The 22,671-nt window shown below is 37.3% G+C and overlaps 1 protein-coding gene and 1 long non-coding RNA gene across 3 annotated transcripts in view; both read right to left on the bottom strand.

Moving 5' to 3' along the window:
- The window catches only part of LOC310737361, a 75,777-nt gene extending 72,886 nt beyond the window's left edge, over positions 1-2,891 (bottom strand). The window contains exon 1 of the long non-coding RNA XR_014536802.1: positions 2,775-2,891. This is a non-coding gene — a long non-coding RNA (uncharacterized lncRNA). The remainder of the gene's footprint in view (positions 1-2,774) is intronic.
- Positions 2,892-10,617: 7,726 nt separating this feature from the next.
- aup1 (AUP1 lipid droplet regulating VLDL assembly factor) lies at positions 10,618-20,123 on the bottom strand. Of its 2 annotated transcripts, XR_014536554.1 has the most exons (13): positions 19,795-19,988; positions 18,423-18,560; positions 17,272-17,422; positions 15,039-15,229; positions 14,442-14,514; positions 13,292-13,365; positions 12,871-12,937; positions 12,490-12,595; positions 12,191-12,334; positions 11,848-11,999; positions 11,471-11,559; positions 11,260-11,359; positions 10,981-11,101 (listed from the first exon to the last, which is right to left on the bottom strand). XR_014536554.1 is itself a non-coding variant. In XM_083559918.1 (12 exons), the coding sequence occupies exons 1-12, from the start codon at positions 19,833-19,835 to the stop codon at positions 11,056-11,058; spliced, it is 1,272 nt and encodes a 423-aa protein (XP_083416044.1). In that variant the 5' UTR covers positions 19,836-20,123; the 3' UTR covers positions 10,618-11,055. The 2 variants fall into 2 exon arrangements, 1 of the variants encoding a protein (XP_083416044.1); XM_083559918.1 differs by lacking the exon at positions 11,260-11,359 and having other exon boundaries at positions 10,618-11,101; positions 19,795-20,123.
- Positions 20,124-22,671: the final 2,548 nt, after the last annotated feature.

Here is a 22,671-nt window from a genome sequence, read left to right as displayed (position 1 = left end):
CCTCCTATATTTCCCTTTCACTCTTGCAGATACTGTTCTATCACAAATCACTCCTGCCACTTTTCTTCACCCACTCCACCCTGCCTGCATTCTTTTCTTCACGTCTCTAACACACTCTCCATTTTTTTGCACTGTTGTCCCCAGGTACCTACTGACTTTCATTTCCCTTCTCTCCAGTGCGTACCTCCACCTCTCCAGGGTCTTCTCAACCTGCTCCCTACTCTCACCACAAATAAAATGTATTAATTATTATTATCATCCGCAAACATAATAGTCCATGAAAACTCCTGTCTGACCTCGTCTGTCAACCTGTCCCTCACCACTGCAAACAGAAAAGGGCTCAGAGCCGATCTTTGATGCAGTCCAACCTCAACCTTGAACCAGTCTGTCGTTCCAACTGCTCACTTCACTGCTGTCACACTGTCTTCATACATGTCCTGACCCACTCTCACGTACTTCTCTGACACAACTGCAAACAATTCCACAATTCCTCTCTCAGCACCCTGTCATATGCTTTCTCTAAATCCACAAACACAACTCCTTCTGTCATCTGGTCCAACCGACTTTCCACTCTTCATCCTCTTAATCGCTGCTCTCACTTCCTCCTTACTAATCCTATCCACTTCCTGCTTCACCACTTCCACACCATCCAACCTTCTCTCTCTCTCATTTTCCTCGTTCATCTGCTGCTCAAAATACTCCTTCCATCTTCTTAACACACTCTCCTCATATATCGTATAAATCCTTTTCTCCTTCCGTTAGTTTCCAACTTCTCATACAGCTCCTCATAAGCCTTTTTCTTGGCTTTTGCCACATCACTCCCAATTGATGATGCTTGAGATCGACACTGAGAGTGCACTGGCTTATGCAACCCTAATGGCTGGGTTACTTGTATTGGGTTCAATAATTTTGGTTAATCAAAAGTTCACTAGATAAATAAGTATCCTATAAATAATGCCAGCTTGTTCCTAAAGTGTTCTGATGCAGGAAATCGAGAAATAGAATCCAAGAATTATCAGAATCAGCATCAGAAAGCATTTATAAATTATCTTTAATATCTGAAACTGAAGCAACACACATCCCTACAACATAAATGTATACTGTTTTTTTGTTCGGTACCACACAAGGCCATGCTCCTGCCTTCTCAGTCTAAACTTTATAAAACATAATAATGAGATGTAACACTAATTCTGGGGTGTAGTACAAACTGTATTTCTATACCAGAAAAATCAAAAAAGTGTAACAAATGTTTGTTGTTTGTTTCAATTTGTTCACAGCCACAAGTCTTCCTCTGAATCCAGGCCACATTTCCCTATGTTTCATCTGCAAAAAGAGAACAGGAAAAAAAGACATTTTAGTAATTTGATGTTTGAACCACATTTACCTAATTTATATTTTACTTTGAAATAAATTTCTTCTTTGACTATGAAAGTAGCTTGCCTGAAATGCTAATGAGAAGTCTCTACTATAGACTGAACTAAAATACCTTAATAATTTTATCCCTCTTTCTCTTGGTAATCATGAATCATGAATGCTTACTGGTAACCGGCCAATCTGCATTTCTGAGTTAAGTATGTGTTTTTGCTTGTCTTTGTGATGAATCTTAGAAACGTGTTTTCAAATTTGAACTACACACAAGCTTTCCTATGCTAATTTGTAGTTGTATAAAGTACATGCTGTAATGCCAACCAGATGAATTGTTAAACTATACAAATAGTATTTTTGTAAAATATCAAATTAACTGACTGGACTATAGTCACAAATCTTCATGCATACAACACGGTTCACAAGACCATAACCTTCTGATAATTGTACAGCAAATAACAGTATTCATACATTAGAAACTACAATATTTATTTTACATTATATAATATACATATTTACATTTACATTTGTTCTATGCAAAAACTATATTTCAAAGTTCCTGCTCCAGTGTTTCATTCCCCATTTTACATTTAGTTGGAAATCAACAAATACAAAAACTGGTTTATAATAATGGTTAATATTGCTCTTTACATATAATAGTCCATGTACTTATTTTAGTCACTTATGCATCCATCTACTAACACATTTTCCTGCTATCATTACATGTACGGAAAACCTCTCACATCATGAGGAAATAAATTATTTAGGTTATATTTACCTCAATGAAATGGAAAAGTAAATGTATTAATCGTTACGCTCTTTCGAAAATCTAGAGTGATTTTATGTCCTAATACATTAATTTGGATTTGTTCATTTTTAGCTTTTGTTTTTTTTCCCTTTCATGTGGCAGTCCCTATGTAATGTCCCTGTGATGTGGCAGTGTGAGATCAGTGAAACAACCCCACCTTCAGATGAGGAGGTGGAGCAGGAACAGAAGGCTATGATGAAGGTTAAATGTCATGATGGGCCTGATGATGCAGCTCCTGCAGGCTCTGCTCAGTGCTCAGTGCTCAGGCTAGTAATTGTATCCACACAGTTTGGTTGCACTAAATGGACATAAAAGAACCATGGTGTAAAAGAAAAACATCAAAGACTTACTGAAACACAATGGAAATTAATGTCAGTGTATAATCACTACTCTTTAATCCTCTGCCCCCGGTCTGGCCCCCACATCTATACCTGAAAATAGTGGGATTTATAATTAAATGTATTGGCCACTGAGTATATGAAACTTCAGCAAAAGACACTTTAACACTACAGACAGAAGGTTAGAAGTAAGCAAAGCCTATGATCATTACTACTCAATCAATGTGTCAGCTCATAAATTTCAGTACAATTCCATTACTTACCCACGTGTGTGGTATAAGAAACTGTGTGCCTTTTTCTTTTGATGTCCTCAGCTTTGTCTGCTTTGTGTGATCTCATTGGCCAGAAGCTGAAGACAAAAACAATAGGTAACAAGATCAAACCTACATAAATGGTCCCATTTGTCAGATTTCAATTGATGTAACAGATCCAACTTTTAAACAACACACTGTGTATCATTCAATACCTAACAAAATTAATTTAAGTAAAACAGAACACCAAAATTAGAAAAAAAAAAAAATGTGTTCATAGTGTGGTGAAACAAATAAAATCCATATTTATAATCTCTATGCAATCTTATCTTTATGGACATGGAGGAAAATTGATAAGCATATCAATACTACAAGCAAAGTAGGAACAGAGCATTGTACTGATTATTAAACATTAGTTTAATAAATCTTTTTTTACCACATTGGGAAAATATTTTTTTTCAAAATAAAAAAATGCAATAATTATACTGTGTCAAAAACATTATCTGTGCCTGCTCTGCACTTGGCACTATTTGATCAAGTGACATTCACAAATGCTCGATAGGAACAGAGCAGATGGGCATGATTCAGCATAAAGTCATTGTCACAGATTGTGCCCCACTTGCTATTATTGAACATCTCCACCCAGCTCTTGTTAAGCAGGAAGGGATCCACACACAACTAAGTATCAGCACTGCATCCCATACACTCACTATTGTCAAGTAAAAAAAAGAAACAAGGACAGGGTTATTTTTGTGTGAACTGAGAGTCCCTTGCACATACCTTACTTTGTCAGAACCAAGAACAAACCTCTAGGGACATAAAATACATATTTCTTATCTTTAATGTAAAAGAGAAGAGAATGGCTTGAAAAGGGTGTCATCCATCTATGTATGCAATTAATGGGACACAAGCAAGTCAATATGGCATTATGCAATACTTATAATGGCCAGTTGTGTCATTTATTTCCCTTCCTTGATGGTGATGAATTTGGTTGTGATTTTGGCTGCTCTGAGCTGATTTACTAGTGGTAAAGGATAGTTATACTTAATCGTGTTCTGGTCCAACCATATGATAGTTCATACAGGGTCTGAACCACCTTTTTTCTCCCTGAAAAAATTCAGATAATACTCTTGACCCTTTGAGGGGAAAGCTCACAAGTGTATCCCTCATAGCTTGGTAGCAGGTAGGTGTGGTTTATCGGAGGCATGGTTCCAGGCATGAAGACCTTAAAGAATTCATGATATTATGTTGGAATTTTACTTTGTAGGGGGAGTCATGACTTTCAGTGGAGGAATGCTGTGAACATTTGCTATGTTGAGACATCTGGTTAGACACTCTTGTGACCAGCAGCACATCTATCTCTCTTGGTCCAGGAGATTTAATGATTGTTTGCCAGCAACACAGAACTTGGATACTGTTGTCACTAGGAATAAGATCCTCCTCCCATGAAATCTTTAGTAAAGGCTTGGGCATAGGGAGAGGCAGAGGTTGGAAACTGGATTGATCTTTTTAGCAATGGTTCTGTCACTGAACCATAGTTGATCAATTTGAAAATGCTGAAAAATTTTGGTGAGACCATCTGAGTGCCTTATCTGAACAGGGATGGAAAATGCTTGAGCAGTAGAAAGCACTTAGAAAGACTCATAAGTGATTTGTGTTGCCACCAAGTAAATTCTAAACTTTTTGCACCTTTGTGATTTCAAACTTGTGAACTTTGTATTGCATCTGCATAATTTTAGCATGTCTGACATCATTGGAAGTTTTTGGTACAGGTAGAAGTTAACAACGGAATCCAAAAACATATGTTCATAAAGACAAGTTCGGTAAGTAAAGTAAGATTCAGACCATGGGAATACATCACGTTAGGAGATGGATCAATCCACCTGCTGCCTGCAACAAGAGTTCTGACCTCCAGAGTGAATTCAACAGCACATTTCCCTGAATCATAGACAGGCGTTGTTCTTCAATGTTCTTGCTTTTAAATTGATAATTGAAAAAGATGTGAAAAAATCACTTGATGAAATGGTTATAAGACAAAATGTTCTCTAACCTGTGTCCATACTACTGTTGCCTAGCTCAGTGCCTTTTCCATGAACAAATTAATGAGCCAAAAGGAATTGCTAAAATGCTTGTCTACGTATGGAATAGGTAAAGGTAGAGATGGCGAACAGTGCAGTTGTTGCAGTGTTTTGACCAAAAAGTCATTAGCATTAGCATAAAACCCTTTATATATTTTATTTTGTATGCGTTTTGGTTACCGAACCTTACACTCTAGATAAAGTGTTGTTTATTGTGACATGTATGTTGGTGTTATGAATGTGTTCAATACAAATCCTACCCTGAATTTATTTCCAGCTCATACATAACACACAGAAAGAGTATGTGTTTGTTTGATTTGTATTTTCACTAAAAGGACCTGGGGCAAGGTGGTCTCTTGCTAAATGTTAAATGAACGACTCATGTCATGTTATATCATATAATGTCATGTCATTCTCCTCCTTATTGCTTTCAGTGTGAGAACAATGCAATAATTTGAGCCTTGTTTCTTCCCAGGCTGTCATGCCTCCCGAACAAGGAACCTCTCATCTCACTTTGTCCTTATACATTTCACCCTGCTGGAGCAAAGCATTGGCCATACTTCATTGCCCTGTTCTGCAGAAATTTGCTTCATAAGCACTCCTTTCAGGTAGCAGGTTAAAGTTGCTGATTTGGTCTGACGCTAGAGTATAGTATGCCCAGTGGAGTCGGGGAAAGCTGACTGACATGAGAACCTCCCGCTACCTAATTAAATTCACAAAAGGCATGGAAATTACCAGTTGAATAATGTGTGTAGGAGTAGAGCAAAAATGAACAGTGCATCGGAAGAGTGCTTGTTTAAAATCACTGCAAAATCAGAGAACTACATATATAGATTTTTTTTAACCCTTTAGATTTTTCCAACAATACATTTCTGTTTTTGTGATACTGATGCCAAAGACAAACTGGCTATTAAGGAGATGTTAGATCATAAGTTAGTAATTAATACCAAGGCATTTGCTGTGTATATGTATATTCAGTGTCAAAGCTTCAGGTCAAATTTCATGTTAGCTGTCCTTTCCTATAGACTGATTCGACATGTTGGCAGTGTTCCAACAGTAACTCTGTGGAAATCATTAAGCCTGATCATTCAATATATTCTCAATTCCAAAGCAGTCACTGACCAACTTGTGTCATCACTAATAACCACACAGACAGTTTATTAAGCATTACAATCGACTTGGCATAATTACCACTCTGTGCATGAACACAGCCAGAGGAACACATTAGCACAAAAAAAGTGTGTTAATTCCTCTGTCACACAGGGTAGAATTTCTAATGTGACTCAGATAAATGAAAGTGAAGTTATTAGTTTGGCCACATATTATGTATGATAGTTCATGTCTAAATCTATGTGATGGATTTATTTCTTGAATGGTAGGGGTTGCATTGAAATATGTCTGTTGTTTCAGTGCCTTGAACCTAAATTGAACCTAAAACTTATTTAGCAAATCCAAAAAATAATTTAGTAATTATGTTAAAACTGATAAGAAAATGTATGAATGTACTGACTTGCATCTCAAGAATGGAATCAGCACCAGACTTCCAGTTGGCTTGCAAACATGGCTGCCACAAACACCACACCTAGGAACTCTGTCATGTTCAAGCTCATTCTGATAACACACACCTGTACAATAAATTTCCCCTAACTTCACAACAGTCAGCTCTCAAGAGAATGGCAACATCAAATTAATATATGGTACTGATGATACTCAGTGATTTATTATCAGTATACATAAAGTGTGGTAGGTATAGGTCTGGACCCACAGATCACTTTTGGAGGTTCAAGGAGTTATACGCTTTGTGGAACCAAAAACACCAGTATGAGGTGCTAAAAAAAATTGCACGAGAACATAAGTGTCAAAGTCTCTTTGGGAGTCATTAGTGAGAGTAGTGTTTACTATGTTACCTGGTTACAGGGCTCAAGGAGAGGACACCATGTTATGAATGTTGTTCACTTCTCTTCAGCTTACTTGTAAATGAGCAATTTGTAGTGACATAATAACTCAGATATTAATTTGTGTGTATACACATTAGTGTTCTTTCACCTTATACTCAGGTCCAAACATGGTTCAGGCTAATATAATTGTTGTTATGAATGTTTATTAGATGGACCTGTGTTATTTTAAATGTTGTGTTTGTGTATGTGTGCTTCAATGGATTTGCAAAGGCAATAAAAGAAGCAGTGTATTTGTGTTTATTCTTCAGAGAACATTTATGGCATTTGGCAGATGCCCAAAATCAAATTGACAATTATTTCACTTACACAACTAAGCAGTTGAGGGCTAAGTGCATTGCTCAAGGGCCTAGCAATGGCAACTTGCTGGTGCTGGGATTTTAACTCATGACCTTAGATGTCCACCATTTTCACCACAGAGCTACCACTTTCTAGAACATTAAATGACATAATTGTTTTTTAATTACTCGTGATTTAACATGAATAGAATTATCTCTTATCTCACTCCTCAAAAACCCCTTCTTACACACTTAAACTTCTAGATCTCTTTGCTGATACAGTTCTGAAATCTTTATCTTCTCCCAGCCCACTTCAGTCTTCTGCCACTTGGTGTATCTTCCCAGTGACCAAGTGCACCACCCTGAAGTGTTCTTCACAACAGGCTTCATGCTATTTTTTCCATGATAGCAATCAGTCGTGGCTTTTTCTTCAAAGATGATGGCTTCTGGTTCTGCTGTTTTCTTGTTTGTTTGTGTGACTGCCATGTAGTTCTACCCAAGTACTTTCTGCAAAGATGAGGTCTGCCTCTGTAATATCAAAGAAAAATCTCAGAGCAGTGAGTTGTCTGAATGCTGATGGCTCATATACCACGAAGGAGATTGTAGACTGTAAGGTGTTGGCAGGGGACAGTGTAGCTAGACAGCATCAAATGGTGGTCTGTAGGATGGTTTTGGAGGTGAAGAAGAAGAAGAGAAGAGTGAGGAGTGAAAAGAGAATAATATAGTGGAAACTAAAGGAGGAGGACTGTAGTGTAAGATTCAGAGAAGAGGTCAGACAGGGGTTTGGTGGTGCTGAAGAGGTGCTGGATGACTGGGCAACTTCTGCAGAAGTAATAAGGGAGACAGCTAGGAAGGTACTTGGTGTGACATCTGGAAATAGAAAGGAAGACAAATAGACGTAGTGGCAGCAGGTAAAGAGGGATGTGGCGAAAGCCAAGGAAAACTCATGAGAAGTTGGACATGAGAAGTTGGACATTAAGGAAGGAGAAGTTGGACATTAAGGAAGGAGAAAAGGACTTGTAGCGATTGGCCAGGCAGAGGGAAGGATGTGCTGAAAGTTAGAGCAATAAAGGATGGAGATGGAAATGTGTTGACTAGTGAGGAGAGTGTGTTGAGAAGGTGGAGGGAGTATTTTGAGTAGCTGATGAACAAGGAAAATAAGAGAGAGAGAGAGAGAAGGTTGGATGGTGTGGAGATGGTGAAGCAGGAAGTGGATAAGATTAGTATCGAGGAAGTGAGAGCAGCGATTAAGAGGATGAAGAGTGGAAAGCCGGTTGGACCAGATGACATACTAGTAGAAGTATGGAGATGTTTAGGAGAGATGGCAGTAAAGTTTTTAACCAGGTTGTTCAACAAGATTGTGGAAGGTGAGAGGATGCCTGAGGAATGAAGGAGGAGTGTGCTGGTACCGACAGTAAGTAACTACAGGGGAATTAAATTGATCAGTCACAGTTATGGGATAGAGCAGTGACGGGCCATGCATTTGGTACCTGGACCTTCAGTGGGGACTTACCCAAATGAATCCACCTCTTAGTGCCACCACTATCACGTCGCAATTATAGAAACCATCAATACTATACAAAAACGCAATATAACAATGTGTGGCGTTACAGAGAGAGGCATTTCGCATATAGCGGGTGAATACCATTTTTAATAAAGCAAGCTCCAAACCTCTACACTAGAACAGCAACTGTGCCACCCACATCATCTGCAGCAGTTCGGAATCAATATTTGGCATAGAAAAGTCTAACTCAGATGTTTTAATGTGTGCAGAGCATTACAGACGTGTTTTGCCAGTCAAACTTGGCTAACAGTTTCCCTCTGACCAACCAATCAGAGGACAGAAAAATGCTAGGCAAATTTTTTTATCTGATTAGCTTATAAAACAGACCCATTGATTATAGAGACTAAGGTAAAAAGGCCAGAAGTACTGACTTTGAAGGCATTTGGCAGATAAGATTGACATGGCAGCACACAGAGACTAAAATCTGATTGGACAAAAAAAAAAAAAAAAGATCTAACATCCACATACACGTACTGGAAGCAGTGCAGCCAAGAGAAACGCTACGAAATGAAGAGAATAAACTGTTAGGAATAAGTTAATAAAATTACATGGAACAAACATTAGAAATGTATGTTGGTCAGTGCTTTTGATAGTGTTTAGGCCAGCAGAGAAGGCTTTGCTGGCCCTGACCACTCACCACTGGGAAAGAGTATTGGAAGCCAGGCTGACAGAGGAGGTGACCATCTGTGAGCAACAGTATTGCTTAATGCTGAGGAAGAGCACAAGGGATGTTGATGGAGAATTATAGAATTCAGTAGGAGTTGCATTGTGTGATTGTGGATTAAGAGAAAGCGTATGGCAGGGTGCCGAGAGAGGAGTTGGGGTATTGTATAAGGAAGTCAGGTGTGTCAGAAAAGTATGTGAGAGTGCAGAACATTTATGAGGACAGTGTGACAGCAGTGAAGTGTGCAGTAGGAACGACAAGGTGGAGGGGGGACTGCATCAAGGATCGGCTCTGAGGCCTTTCCTGTTTGTAGTGGTAATGGACAGGAGTCTTCGTGAATTATGATGTTTGCGGATGATATTGTGGATTGTGGTAAGAGTATGGAGCAGGTTGAGAAAAGCCTGCAGAGCTGAAGATGTTGAGGTTTTCGTTGGAAGTGACGAGGATGGACAGGATTAGAAACGAGTTTATTAGAGGGACAGTGCATGTAGGACGTTTTGGAGACAAGGGAGGCTCGATTAAGATGGTTTGGACATGTGCAGAGGAGGGACATCGGGTATATGGATAGGAGAATGCTGAGGATGGAGCCACCAGGAAGGAGGAAAAGTGGAAGGCTAAGGAGGAGATTTATGTATGTGGTGAGGGAAGACATGCAGGTAGTTGGTTTGAAAGATGCCAATGTAGAGTACAGGAGTGTATGGAGATGGATGATCTGCTGTAGCGACCCCTAATGGGAGAAGCCGGAAGAAGGAGAAGGCTTGCCTTGGGTCAACCAACAAATAAGCTGAAGGTATACACTTCATTCTGATTGACATTGTGAGAACAAAGTTTCACAGTTTTGTTACTGGTGACCTGGGTTCTAACCATTCTCACAAGCAGTAAAAACAACAATCGGAAGAACGTTCTTTAGCCTTTGGGTATAGAATATCTTCTATGCAATTCCTCAGTGTTGGTCTTTTAAACACATCTTAATAAATACAGAGATATGTTAATTAGGTACATTGTAAGCTTTAGTCCGTTTTTAATAATATTTATTGCAAGATCATGGATTGGTGGAAAATATTAGTCACTGACTTACCTGGTAGACTAGATCATGTATGCTAAACAGGTCCTGAATGTTGCATTGTTGTTATTAGAAACATCTCAAGTTCATCAACTGTGCAACAGGTATAACTAATGATGCAAATAACAGACCTATAATACAAACTAAATAAAATGTGTGTACAATGAAATCGAACTGGAATTGGCCAGTTTGTCTCAAACAAAAGCAGTTTACCAAACACTTTCAAGACATCAAGAGAAACAAAACAAAAACATTTCTTTCATTTATAAATGATCTTTAATGTCTGAAACGGAATTAACACATATACCTACGACATACCCTCAAACTGGGTTTTGTTCGTTACCACACAAGGCCAAGCTGCTGCTTTCTCAGTCTAAACTTTATAAAAATAATATGAGATGTTCCACTGGTACTGGGGTGTAGTACAAACTGTTTACCAAAATAATCTTTTTTTTTTCTGTAGCAGAGAAATCATTAAAAAGACATGCATGAGTGCCATGCAAGAGGATCAATAAAAATCCATTGAAGTCAACTTATTCCAATCCACTTATTTCCATCCCCGTGCTTTTTGTATTTTTGCTGAACACAAATTCTGCAAGTAAAGTTGGTATAATGCTTTCTTCTTGTTTTAGGAACATTGTGTGAACTCCAATTAACTGTCTCTCAATTAACTTGAGCAATTTGCTCACACTCATGAGTCTTCCTCTGGATCCAGGCCATGTTTCTCTAGGTAACGTCTACAGAAAAAGGGAGAGAAAAGAAAGACACCTGAGTAATTTGATTAATCTCATTTACAAAATTCACATTTTACAACCTCTTAGAAATTAATTAACAAGTAATTTCTTTACATATGAGGAACTTGCCCAAGATTCCAGCTCAGAATATATATACCTACATAATGCTCACTGGTAACCTGCCAAACTGCATTGCTGAGTTTAGCATAGTATATGCTGCTGCTTGTCTTGTTATGAATTGTTCAAACTTGTTCAAACAAACTGCATACACAAAGTTATTCTATGATGATTAGTTTAAATTATTCATATAAAAAAAAAAAAACCTAAAGTTACGAAATAGTTCTTTCCTAGTATAAAGTGTTGAGATTTTACCTTCTTGCATAATCATACAAGGCTGCTTTTCTGTCCTGTAAAGACATGTGTCTGTCTGTTGGTGATTTTCCAAAAGCTTTGGCAGCTGACTGTAGATTAAACACAACAATGTTTTCATAATAAAAGAATAAAATGGTTCAACAAATAAACTTGCACAACATCATGGACAACATGACAAGCAGGTTTGGCAGGTAGCAGGTTCTCCAATTGCATGTGGAAAACGAGCAAAAGTATACTTTTATTCATAAGACAAACTGACTAGACTGTAATCAGCAATTGTAACCTGTGCACAAACCAATACATACAAAATGGTTTTTTTTTTGGGTTAGGGTTAGAGGTTTTTGTTATCATTTATGAGATCAGTGAAAGATTCCCACCTTTAGATTAGGAGGTGGATCAGGAACAGAAGGCATGGCAGAGGGTAAAGGTTGTGATGGGCCTGATGATGCAGCTTCTGCAGGCTCTGTACGATACTGCTCAGTGTTCTCCAGCAGGTTTGTAATTGTTGTATCCACACAGTTTGTTTGCACTTAATAGACATAAGGGACCATGAAGTAAGAGAACACATAAGACTTAATGAAACACACAACCAAAAGTGATGCAAGTGCAACAGTATAAACAATAGGTTAGGGAACCATAGAAGAAAATGCAATTTTGGTTCAAATGTAACCAAAAGCAGCTATTTGATTGATGGGATCAGAAATACTAAAGGTGTCTTACACAGATCTTTGGTGATGACACTTAAAGGGACATCTGGTAGCACTTCCTTAACCTGATGTGCCATGCGGATCACTCTGGGATCTTCTGCCTCAGTGCTTGAGACCAAAAAACCCTGTCCCACGGTACGAGGTCTTGCCCCCAAGTCTATATGTGAAAATAGTATGATAAAAGTTTTTTTACCATTGAGTGTATGAAACCTTTGCAGAACACTACAGACAGAAGGTAAGCAGTAAGCACATCATCTTTACTTGGCATTCAATGCTTCAGCTCATACATTTCAGTACAATTGCAGCACTTACCCAGGTGTGTGGTATGGGAAACTGTGTGCCGTTTTCTTTTGATGTGCTCAGCTTTGTCTGCTTTGGTGATCTGTGTTGAAACAACACCGATCTCTGTGGCCAGAAGCTAAAAACGAGAACAATAGATATCACAAGGTCAAACCTTCATAGATGGTCCCGTTTGTCCAAGATTGTGTTTGATGTATCAGATCTAACTGTTTGAACAAAACACAGTGTTTAGTTTAATAACTGCTGAAAATTCTGGTTACACTGAATGTCGAGTGTACCACAACATTAAAGGTTCATCATTTGAGAAGCAATGAGCAGTGATTACCATACATGCATGTATTTATTCCTTTTATACTTGTATTTATAAGTATGAAAACAAAAACAAGAAGGTACCTCTTGGACTCTGTTGGCAAATTCTTGATGTGATTCTTCATCCTGTCTTTGCACTGTTGGCAGCCACCTGATAAGAAAGTTATAATGGAAAGAGAAGGATAAAAATCTCTGGTTAACCAATGATTTTTACAAAATAAAATTGACTGCAGTCATTAATAATTTATTACTAATTGATTGATAGATAAATTGATTGATTGATAAATTATTTCGGATTATTAATAATTTATTACTAATTGATTGATTGATAAATTATTTCGGACAGGTGAACTATTTTTACATAAAGATTGTATTAACTATGAATAATGCACGAATGCATCAGTTATTATTTGGTGAATTATAATCTACAGGCAGGGAATTAGATAAAAAACTAAAAAAAAAAAAAAACTAAAAAAAGTAGTAGGAAGGTAGTAATATTTAGTACCTTACTTGATACACTGTAAACGGGACAAAAAACGTCCACAGCAATTCGTTCAGCCACGAGCATTCTGGTACATTCTGAAAGGAAGAAAAAAGCCACCAAGTGCTTTTATGAATTCAGAACAGCTGGAGGTGACATCCATTCAACTGAACAAGGAAAATATATTCATAATGCTCTAGGGATGTTGCCCCCTAGAATTCCATTGCCAGCTGTCTCTGCTTTAAACATGACCTCTAAACGTACACAGTGCAGGGGGTTAAATAAAAAGCAGCATTTTTTTTTTATTATATTAAACAACAAATCAAAATAAACACAACACTTATGCTGGCTAATGTATACCAGCTACTCTAATGACATTCACCCAATTCATTAAATAATATCACCATATGTATAAGCTACTATAAATAACATTATAACAAGCCAGTCACTTAGACCAGCAGTCTTCTAAATACATGTTTTAGAAAATTGTTTCTGACCCAATATATTAATTCTTTATTTGTTTTGCCACACAAAGGACATAAGTGAAAAATGTTGTCCACAGGACATTTTACAGTTGGACTTGGAAACCAACAGTTTTCTCTGACAGTCAAACTATAGTGGATGTGGTTTTGTATTTCTCATTTCTAAAATACCTAAAATATAAATCATGGGTCCTCGGAGTCATACTCCGGCATGAAATACTCTTCTATATTAACGTGTCATCTTTTATATCTAAAACTACATATTAAAGCATTTTGAAAGGCTTTTGTCAAGACATAACCAATTAGATAAAACATTTAAAGAAATAATGCTTTTGTTGTATTTATTTATTTTCTAGCCTACATCTTTACACAGAATTTTGGAGTCCCTCTGTGGTTGATAAACCAATCCCTTGCATAGAAGTGACAAAAAAAAAAAGTGCATAATAATAATCAGGGTGCAACCTCATCATTCAATAATTTTAGCATTCCATTTTGATACTGAAAGGTGTGAAACCAGTAATTTTATTTTTATGGAACCTTGCAAATTCAATTTAATTATTTCACTGCATTTCTGTATTTCTGGTACTTTCACTCAATAAAATATTTGAATAGTTTTCCTCTATATTGTGTTGGTAGTGTGCAATACATGAAAAAACACTAGGTGATAAAAAGGATAACCATATAGTAATTACCACAGCTATGAAGGGCCTCCTCACCCTTAGCGCTACAGGTTGTACAGCGTCTACCACAGAGAAAGGCCAGGAGCTAGGAAAACGAGAGGGAGAAAAAACTGAGTTATTTATTTAAAGATTAGTCAAACTACTTCTGTTACTACTATTAATAATAACAACAGGGTCTATTTAAACTTATGGTGCATTAATTTTAAAAGCCAGTCGGAAGTGGAAATATTTGACATATTTTGTGCTCACAAAGACTGTAATAAGCAAACACATATTACTGTCCTGTCACAGCTTCACACTGGGCGATTAATCGGCTTTCAGACAGGCAGCTTCCAGGAAGCTTATTCAGAACCTGGCAAACATCCCAGGACAGCTCTGCTTCTAATCACCTAAGCACTTGCACCATGCACCTTACCTAAGCACAAAAAGACTTTTGCCCTATTCCAACATTATTCATTCTGGGATTTCACTTTCACATCAAAAATGATAAACAGCCTGACACAGTCTGGAAATCAACAATAACACCAGGTTGGCATAAAAAGAAAGATTAAAGGGTGCCATAGTAGCACTTATAGTGTTCTCTACATTAAGTATGCATCGTGAGCTAACCTGAACTTGAGCAGGCCAGCACGCCCATTGGTTGTGTCTTCTTCTGGGAATAGCAGTAAGGGCAGAGATTCAGGAACAGCACAATACCCACGCAGGGTCTGTGCCAGCTCAGCTCTGCTGCCAGTCACAGTGCCCAGTTCCATGAAGCCCCGTGCCCAGCACACAAACCCTGAAGGGCCCTCCAACAATGGCTGGAAAGACCGAAACGGGAGATTGAAAAGAAGTCAAATTCAGCCATTAGTTTGCATACATCGAGAAGTTATTGCATAACCACACCATTATCTAATAAACTAGACCATGTGATACAACTGAATGTGCAGAGTTCCCCAAATTTTCTCTCTTCCTTTTTTTCCCCTTCCTGTAGACTTATTGCTAAATGCTTAACTAAACAAAAATCAGCTAACTGGCACGCCTGCTTAATTCATAATGTAATAAACGTGAATAAAGATATAAAAAGAACATTTAAGCAAATGAATACAGGACAATCAACATTGCAAAGTTGTACTTCATAATGGTATAGACTATTGCCTAATTTTTCTTTTTTTTTTTGTCCTCCAGCTTATATGTTAACTATGACAAACAAGTTGGTATTCAGCTCCAAATGTATGAAAATAAATCAAGTGCACACTAGTATGCTGTTTTTTTTTTTGTTTTTGTTTTTTTTGAGATGGCACCACACTGACTCATAACAGATATCTAACCCTGAGCTAATTAAACAGCCAAAAAAGATAAATACAGTGGTACCTTGACATACGAGTTTAATTCGTTCCGTAACCTTGCTCGTATGTCAAATTGCTCGTATTTCAAAGCAAATTTCCCCATTTAAATTGATTGAAATGCCATTAAGCCGTTCCAGCCCCCAAAATGCCACCACAGTTGTTTTTGTTACGTGTTTTTGTATGAGAAAAATTTATTTATAAATTACAAATATTGTATAAAAACAATAAAAGAGTATGTAAAGATATAATAAGGTTTTATTCAGTGTATTTTCCTTGAAGATGAGACGACTTGAGCTAACGAAAACGCCGGTGGGGTTTGTGTGTGTGTGTGTGTGTGTGTGTGTGTGTGTGTGTGCGCGCGCGCGCAGAGAGGGGGTGGTAGAGGCGATAAGCGGAGGGAAAACTAGTTTTTTTTTTACTATCACCCCTGCACACTACCTATCCCTAAACTTTAACATTTTTACTTTTTCTTGTTTGCTTATCTTAATTTTCGTCACAAAATTAAGAGCTTGTATCTCAAATTTTTGCTCGCGTATCAAAGCAAAAAATCGACCGAGTGACCGCTCGTATCTCCAAAAACTCGTATGTTAGGGCACTCGTATGTCGAGGTACCACTGTATATTGGAAATAAGCTCTATATTCATATACCATAACCACCAAGTAAATTTGTTTTTTTTTAAAGCAACGGTTGAAGACCTACCTCTTCCTGAAACACATAAATTAACACTTTCCAAGTTTGCTTTGTCGAATTCAGAGTTATTTTGTAGAGTTATATTTATATTAAGCTTGTAATCTTGCATACCAGTGTAGATTTATTTATTGCTAGAAACTCAAAGCACTTTTGTACGTCACTCTGGACAAGGGCGTCTGCTAAATGCAGCTAATGTAAATGTAATTTTATGAGTAAAATGAAATAAAAGATCGGTTTTCTTTACAAAAACAGTATTTGCCTATGGAGTGCAGTTTTGGACTGGGTTTGACAGTGTTAGCAAAAGGCAGATAGTAGCCTTACAAAAAAAAAAATCAGTATGCATTACAAATAGTTCATAGTGAATAACAGACTTCCATTTTTGTCCTTACAACTGAATTACACATCCCTCATGCTTTCAGCTATTGTGTATCAGTAAACCCAAACAGATTTGAATGTTTAAAGCTCATGTGGCACGTGTTTCGGGAATTTATTACATTTTCTTATTTCAAACAACTTGCTTTTAGTTTTTAACTATTTGTTGTATTTTATTGCATAAGTGCTTTTATGTTTGTATCATTTATCACTTGGCAGTCACACCATAGCATTTACAGTTGACCCTTAAAATAATGGTTTAAACTGATCTGAAGCCAACCTGAGATCTCAGAGAAACTTCAAGAAACAAACACATTAATTCGTAAAATATCTTACTGAGTCTACAGTAGTATAGAAAATGTTGGGTGTAAAACAATACAAGACAACAGCAAACAAAACTGTATTTTGTCACCACTCTAGATATAACTGAAAATATACCGAGGAGACTCACAGTGTGGCAGGAGGTAAGGAGGTTAATAATGTTGTGGTCAAACTGAGTAATGTGATTGCTGACATACAACTTGACATTTTTGTCCCTTAAGCGCAGGTTGTTCTGTTTTACATACAGGCCCAACACAGAGCACATGACTCGTACTATAAATCTGAAACAGAAGAAAAGACAAAAAAGCCATAAATAACATCATAAAAGTCTATCAGAAAATCAAGAAAACACTACACTTTAAAGACACAGAGTAACAAAAGTGTCCAGTCGGTTAGATGATCACCAATCTACACATTATAAACCCATAAACATGAGCTTATGTACAAAAGCTTATTGATTGATAAGAAAATTTTTACTGTTAACCAATAAAACTTATTAGTATCCATTTCATGCATAATCGGATGAGATTATACTAGAGCATGTGTAATATAACATCAAATTAAATGCATCTAAAGGAACGTGTTACATAGCATATGTGCAATTAGATCTATGATAAAAACTTTAGTCCCATCTATAACCATAGCTTAGTAACACAAACTGACTGCATTACAGCAGAGCTTAAAATATCTGCTTTATAAATAAGTAGAGTTCCTGAGAACTGGCAGAGAACTGTGGAGGTCAGTTTTCAAATTTGTCTGCACGCGTGTATGTATGTATGTATGTATATATATATATATATATATATATATATATATATATATATATATATATATATATATATATATATATATATAAATATAAATAAATCAAATATATAGAAAATAATATATTTTCTACTCTGGCAGCTCAGTCAGCAACTAAAAAAATAATAAGTATATATAGTATATACTTCTATATAATAAGTATACTGAACTTTTTTTTTAATTTTTTTTTTTACTTGGATTAAAAAAAAAAAAGAAAAGAAAAAAAAAAAAGAGTCAAAATCTAAAACTTAATGTTGATACTGATAAAAATTTGAAGTTATTTGAATATATATATATTGTAATACTTTGAGAGCCAAACAGAGAAAATGCTGGCCACATGGACATAAACAATTAATGAAATAGAAATTGTGCTGTTACATATTACAATTCTTATCACCACAATCAGGGACGGAACAATTTTAAAACACCTAAAACACTCATTTCTGTTACACCTTAATAACAGTTTGTGCTACTTACCGCCTTACAAAACTGTCCGGAAGTGCACAGCTCACTAGGAATATATGGACACCTATAAATATACGTAGTAACATTAAGCAAAGGCCAATCGGGGAGTACAGCAGCAGCAGTAGTAGGATCAGACCATCGCTTGGCAACCTGCAAAAGAAAATTTTCGTCATAAATACAACATTAAAATGAGAATCATAACACCTGCTGTGTAACTTTTCTAACTGACTGAATTCACGGAGGAAAATCTTTTCACTGAGATTTAATGTGATCATTCATGTGAAGAGGAGACAATGAGGCATGCATCAAGAATTCACAAACATAAATATGGATTACGCTCAATCATTTAACTTTAGCAATACTTTCATTAGGTACATTACATTAGAAATGTAGAGACCTATAGGCCTGGAACTGGGGTGAAGGTTTAGATGAATTCTACATCTTTGTCGCTTCTGAGATCATTTTAAAGTGGTTGAGATACATGCAAAATAGTTCAGACCTGAAACACATGTAGTTCTCTGAACTATATATACACACACACACGGGAGAAAAGGTCCACATTTGACTATGGTGAGGGTTTTCCCCCACACTGCCTCACAAAGTATATATATTATAAGAGAATCAAATAAAGTATTTCAATACGAATGAACACATTCTCCTTTCCCTGACTATGGATTTAACTCGTATGTTGTTACACCCGGGTTACTGAGCTGTTATAGAGTTATGGCAAGTAAATGCCATTTTACTTTGACAAAACTGTATAGTAATAACGTTGTCAATACATTTAAGGAAATAGCAACATTTTCATCTGTTGAAGCTAAAGACATCATGTCTGAAACCACCTCAGATTAAAGAAACCTTGAAAAGCTCCACCGGTTGACTAACTTCGCTAGCTAATTTTGCTAGCTGCGTAGACGACGACTACGACTGTTTTTCGTATTATTCTGTTTATTATAATGAGCAGATTGTTTATTTACAACACAGTGATATTAACTCTCTACAGTGACTTATGACGGCTTGTATCATTTGACAGATATCCGCTTACTCTCGTTATTTAGGTTACCTTGACTGTAGTTAGCAAGTCAGCTAATTAACATAGTCAGCTAATTTAAAGCTAGCTCTGAGGTCTAGTCATTGTCCAACGTGGGTATGTTTTCCAGTACAATTTATCAAGTTTGCTAACGGACACCATAAAACTAGTGTGTTTTTATAACCATATCAATTTAACCGATTATTGTAATAACAACATCGAAACTACAGTACATCAACCCTCTTAGCTAGCGCTATCTTATTATTCTTCGTATTAGCTAACCTTGGCTAAATAGCTCCTCGGCTAATCTAGCTAATATCTCAACCTAGCATTAATATTAAATGTGAATCTTACCGCTGAAAGTCAAACATCTGCTCTATCCCCCGCATTTCCATTATTACAGGTTTCTATTCGCTTCTGTCAGTAGCGAACAGCTGCCTTGCTGCATACTAGTCTTCAACTAGCTACAAACTTATTACATTTAAAACACTAGCTTATATTATTTATCTGAAATTCCCCCGTCGCCATGTTGAAGTCCTGATATTTGTTGAAGGGGGGGCGCTCACGATATAGCTTCCCCCTTTTACACTGACACAGGATCAGCCCTGCGTAACCCGCTCTAGTTAAATCACGACAGTCGAAACTTTGAAATGATTCCAGATCAGCTTTAAACGCCTATTTCTGTTCTGCCGTTAGTCTGCGGAAGAAGAGCTCAGGCTGTGTTGTGCATGGCTTTTATTTATTATTATTTTATTTTTTTTTAGAAACACTGACATCTAGCGGTGTGGAGTGTGATACAGGACACGACCTTGTATACGGTGGTGTGAAGTGTTTGCCTCTTCCTGATTTCTTATTTTTGCATGTTTGTCACACTTTAATGTTTCAGATCATCAAACTAATTTTAATATTAGTAGATAACACAAGTGAACACAACATGCAGTTTTTAAATGAAGTTTTTTATTATCAAGGGAAACACAATCCAAAACTACATGGCGCCTTTTTAAGGTCATGCCACAGCATCTTAATAGGATTTAGGTCATGACTTTGATTAGGCCACTCCAAAGTCTTCATTTTGGTTTTCTTTAGCCATTCAGAGTGGACTTGTTGGTGTGTTTTGGATCATTGTTCTGCTGCAGAACCCAAGTTCGTTTCAGCTTGAGGTTACAAACAGATGGCTGGACATTCTCCTTCGGGATCTTTTGGTAAACAGCAGAATTCATGGTTCACAGCAAGTCTTTCAGGTCCTAAAGCAGCAAAACAGCCCCAGACCATCAAACTAACACCCCCATATTTTACTTTTGGTATGATGTTCTTTTTCTTAAATGCGGTGTTACTTTTATGCCAGACGTAATGGGATACACACCTTCCAAAAAAACGTTTGTCTCGTCAGTATTTCCCCAAAAGTCTTGGGGATCATTAAGATGTTTTCTGGCAAAACTGAGGAGCCTTTATGTTCTTTTTTGCTCCGCAGTGGTTTTCATCTTAGAACTCTGCCATGCAGACCAATTTTGCCCAGTTTCTTTCTTATGGTGGAGTCATGAACACTGACCTTAACTAAGGCAAGTGAGGCTTGCAGTTCTTTAGATTTTGTTGTGGGGTCTTTTGAGTTGTCGCTGTGCTTTCGGGGTAATTTTGGTCAATAGGCCACTCCCGGGAAGGTTCTCCACTGTTCCATGTTTTTGGCAATTGTGAATAATGGCTCCTACTGTGGTTCGCTGGAATCAAAAGCTTTAAAAATGGCTTTATAACTTTTTCCAGACTGATAGATCTCAATTACTTTCTTTCTCATTTGTTTCTGAATTTCTTTGGATCTAGGCACGCTGTCTAGCTTTTGAGGATCTTTTTTTTTTTTTTTCTACTTCACTTTGTCAGGCAGGTCCTATTTAAGATATTTCTTGATTGCGAACAGGTGTGTCAGTAATCAGGCCTGGGTGTGGCTAGAGAAATTTAATTCAGGTGTGATAAACCACAGTTTTAACAGGGGGCAAACACACAGGGCCATATAGTTTTGGATTTTGTTTTCCCTCAGTAATAAAAACCTTCATTGAAAAACTGCATGTTTTGTTCACTTTTGTTATTATTTACTAATATTTTAATTAGTTTTGAAGTGTAACAAACATGCAAAAAAATAAGAACTCAGGCCAACACCTTTTCACACCACTGTAGATGAGATTCAGACTGTTTGGGTAATACTCAAACTAGTGTATTTACACAACAAAATAAATGTAAAAAAAAAAAAGTAGTATAACTTTAATAGTTTATTTATATCCAGTATCATCTTCTTCTTCTTTCGGCTGCTCTTATTAGGGGTCGCCACAGCGGATCCTCCATACACTCCTGTACTCTACATCAGCATCTTTCAATCCAACTACCTGCACGTCTTCCCTCACCATATCCATAAACCTTCTTCTTGGCCTTCCTCTTTTTCTCCTTCCTGGCGGCTCCATCCTCAGCATTCTCCTACTGATATTCCCCATGTCCCTCCTCTGCACATGTCCAAACCATCTCAATCTCGCCTCCTTCATCTTGTCTCCAAAACGTCCTACATGCACTGTCTTCAACCTCAAAACCTCAACATCTTCAGTTCTGCTACCTCCAGCGCCACCTCCTGTCTTTTACTCAATGCCACTGTCTCTAAACCATACAACAGTCCTATAAACCTTTCACTCTTGCAGATACTCTTCTATCACAAATCACTCCTGTCACTCTTCTCCACCCACTCCACCCTGCCTGCACTCTTTTCTTTACTTCTCTAACACACTCTCCATTACTTTGCACTGTTGACCCCAGCACCCTGAACTCCTCCACCTTCACCACCTCTTTTCTCTGCAACCGCACCACTCCACTGCCCTCCCTCTCATTCACACACACGTACTCTGTCTTACTCCTACTGACTTTCATGCCCCTTCTCTCCAGCACATACCTCCAGCACATACCTCAGGTTATTCTCAACCTGCTCCCTACTCTCACCACAAATAACAATATCGTCCACAAACATCATCCTGTCTGATATTTATATTTAGTATTATGATAGATAAGGTTCTTATGTTTTAAAGCAGAGGTGTGGAAAAATTTAATTACCGCGATAAGCTATCTGAGATTCTATTTTGTTTCTTTTCCTTCTTTTCTGACAAGAAAAACATATACCCTGTTGCCACAATGTTTCTGGATCACCTTCTGGGTAAGCCAACAGAAAGCACAAGAAATATTTTAAGACATTTCCAGATTTCC

This window comes from Silurus aristotelis, assembly GCF_946808225.1.
Source record: "Silurus aristotelis genome assembly, chromosome: 14".
NCBI lineage: Eukaryota > Metazoa > Chordata > Actinopteri > Siluriformes > Siluridae > Silurus > Silurus aristotelis.
The sequence above is the reverse complement of the archived record's forward strand: the minus strand, read 5'-3'. Positions and strand labels throughout refer to the sequence as shown.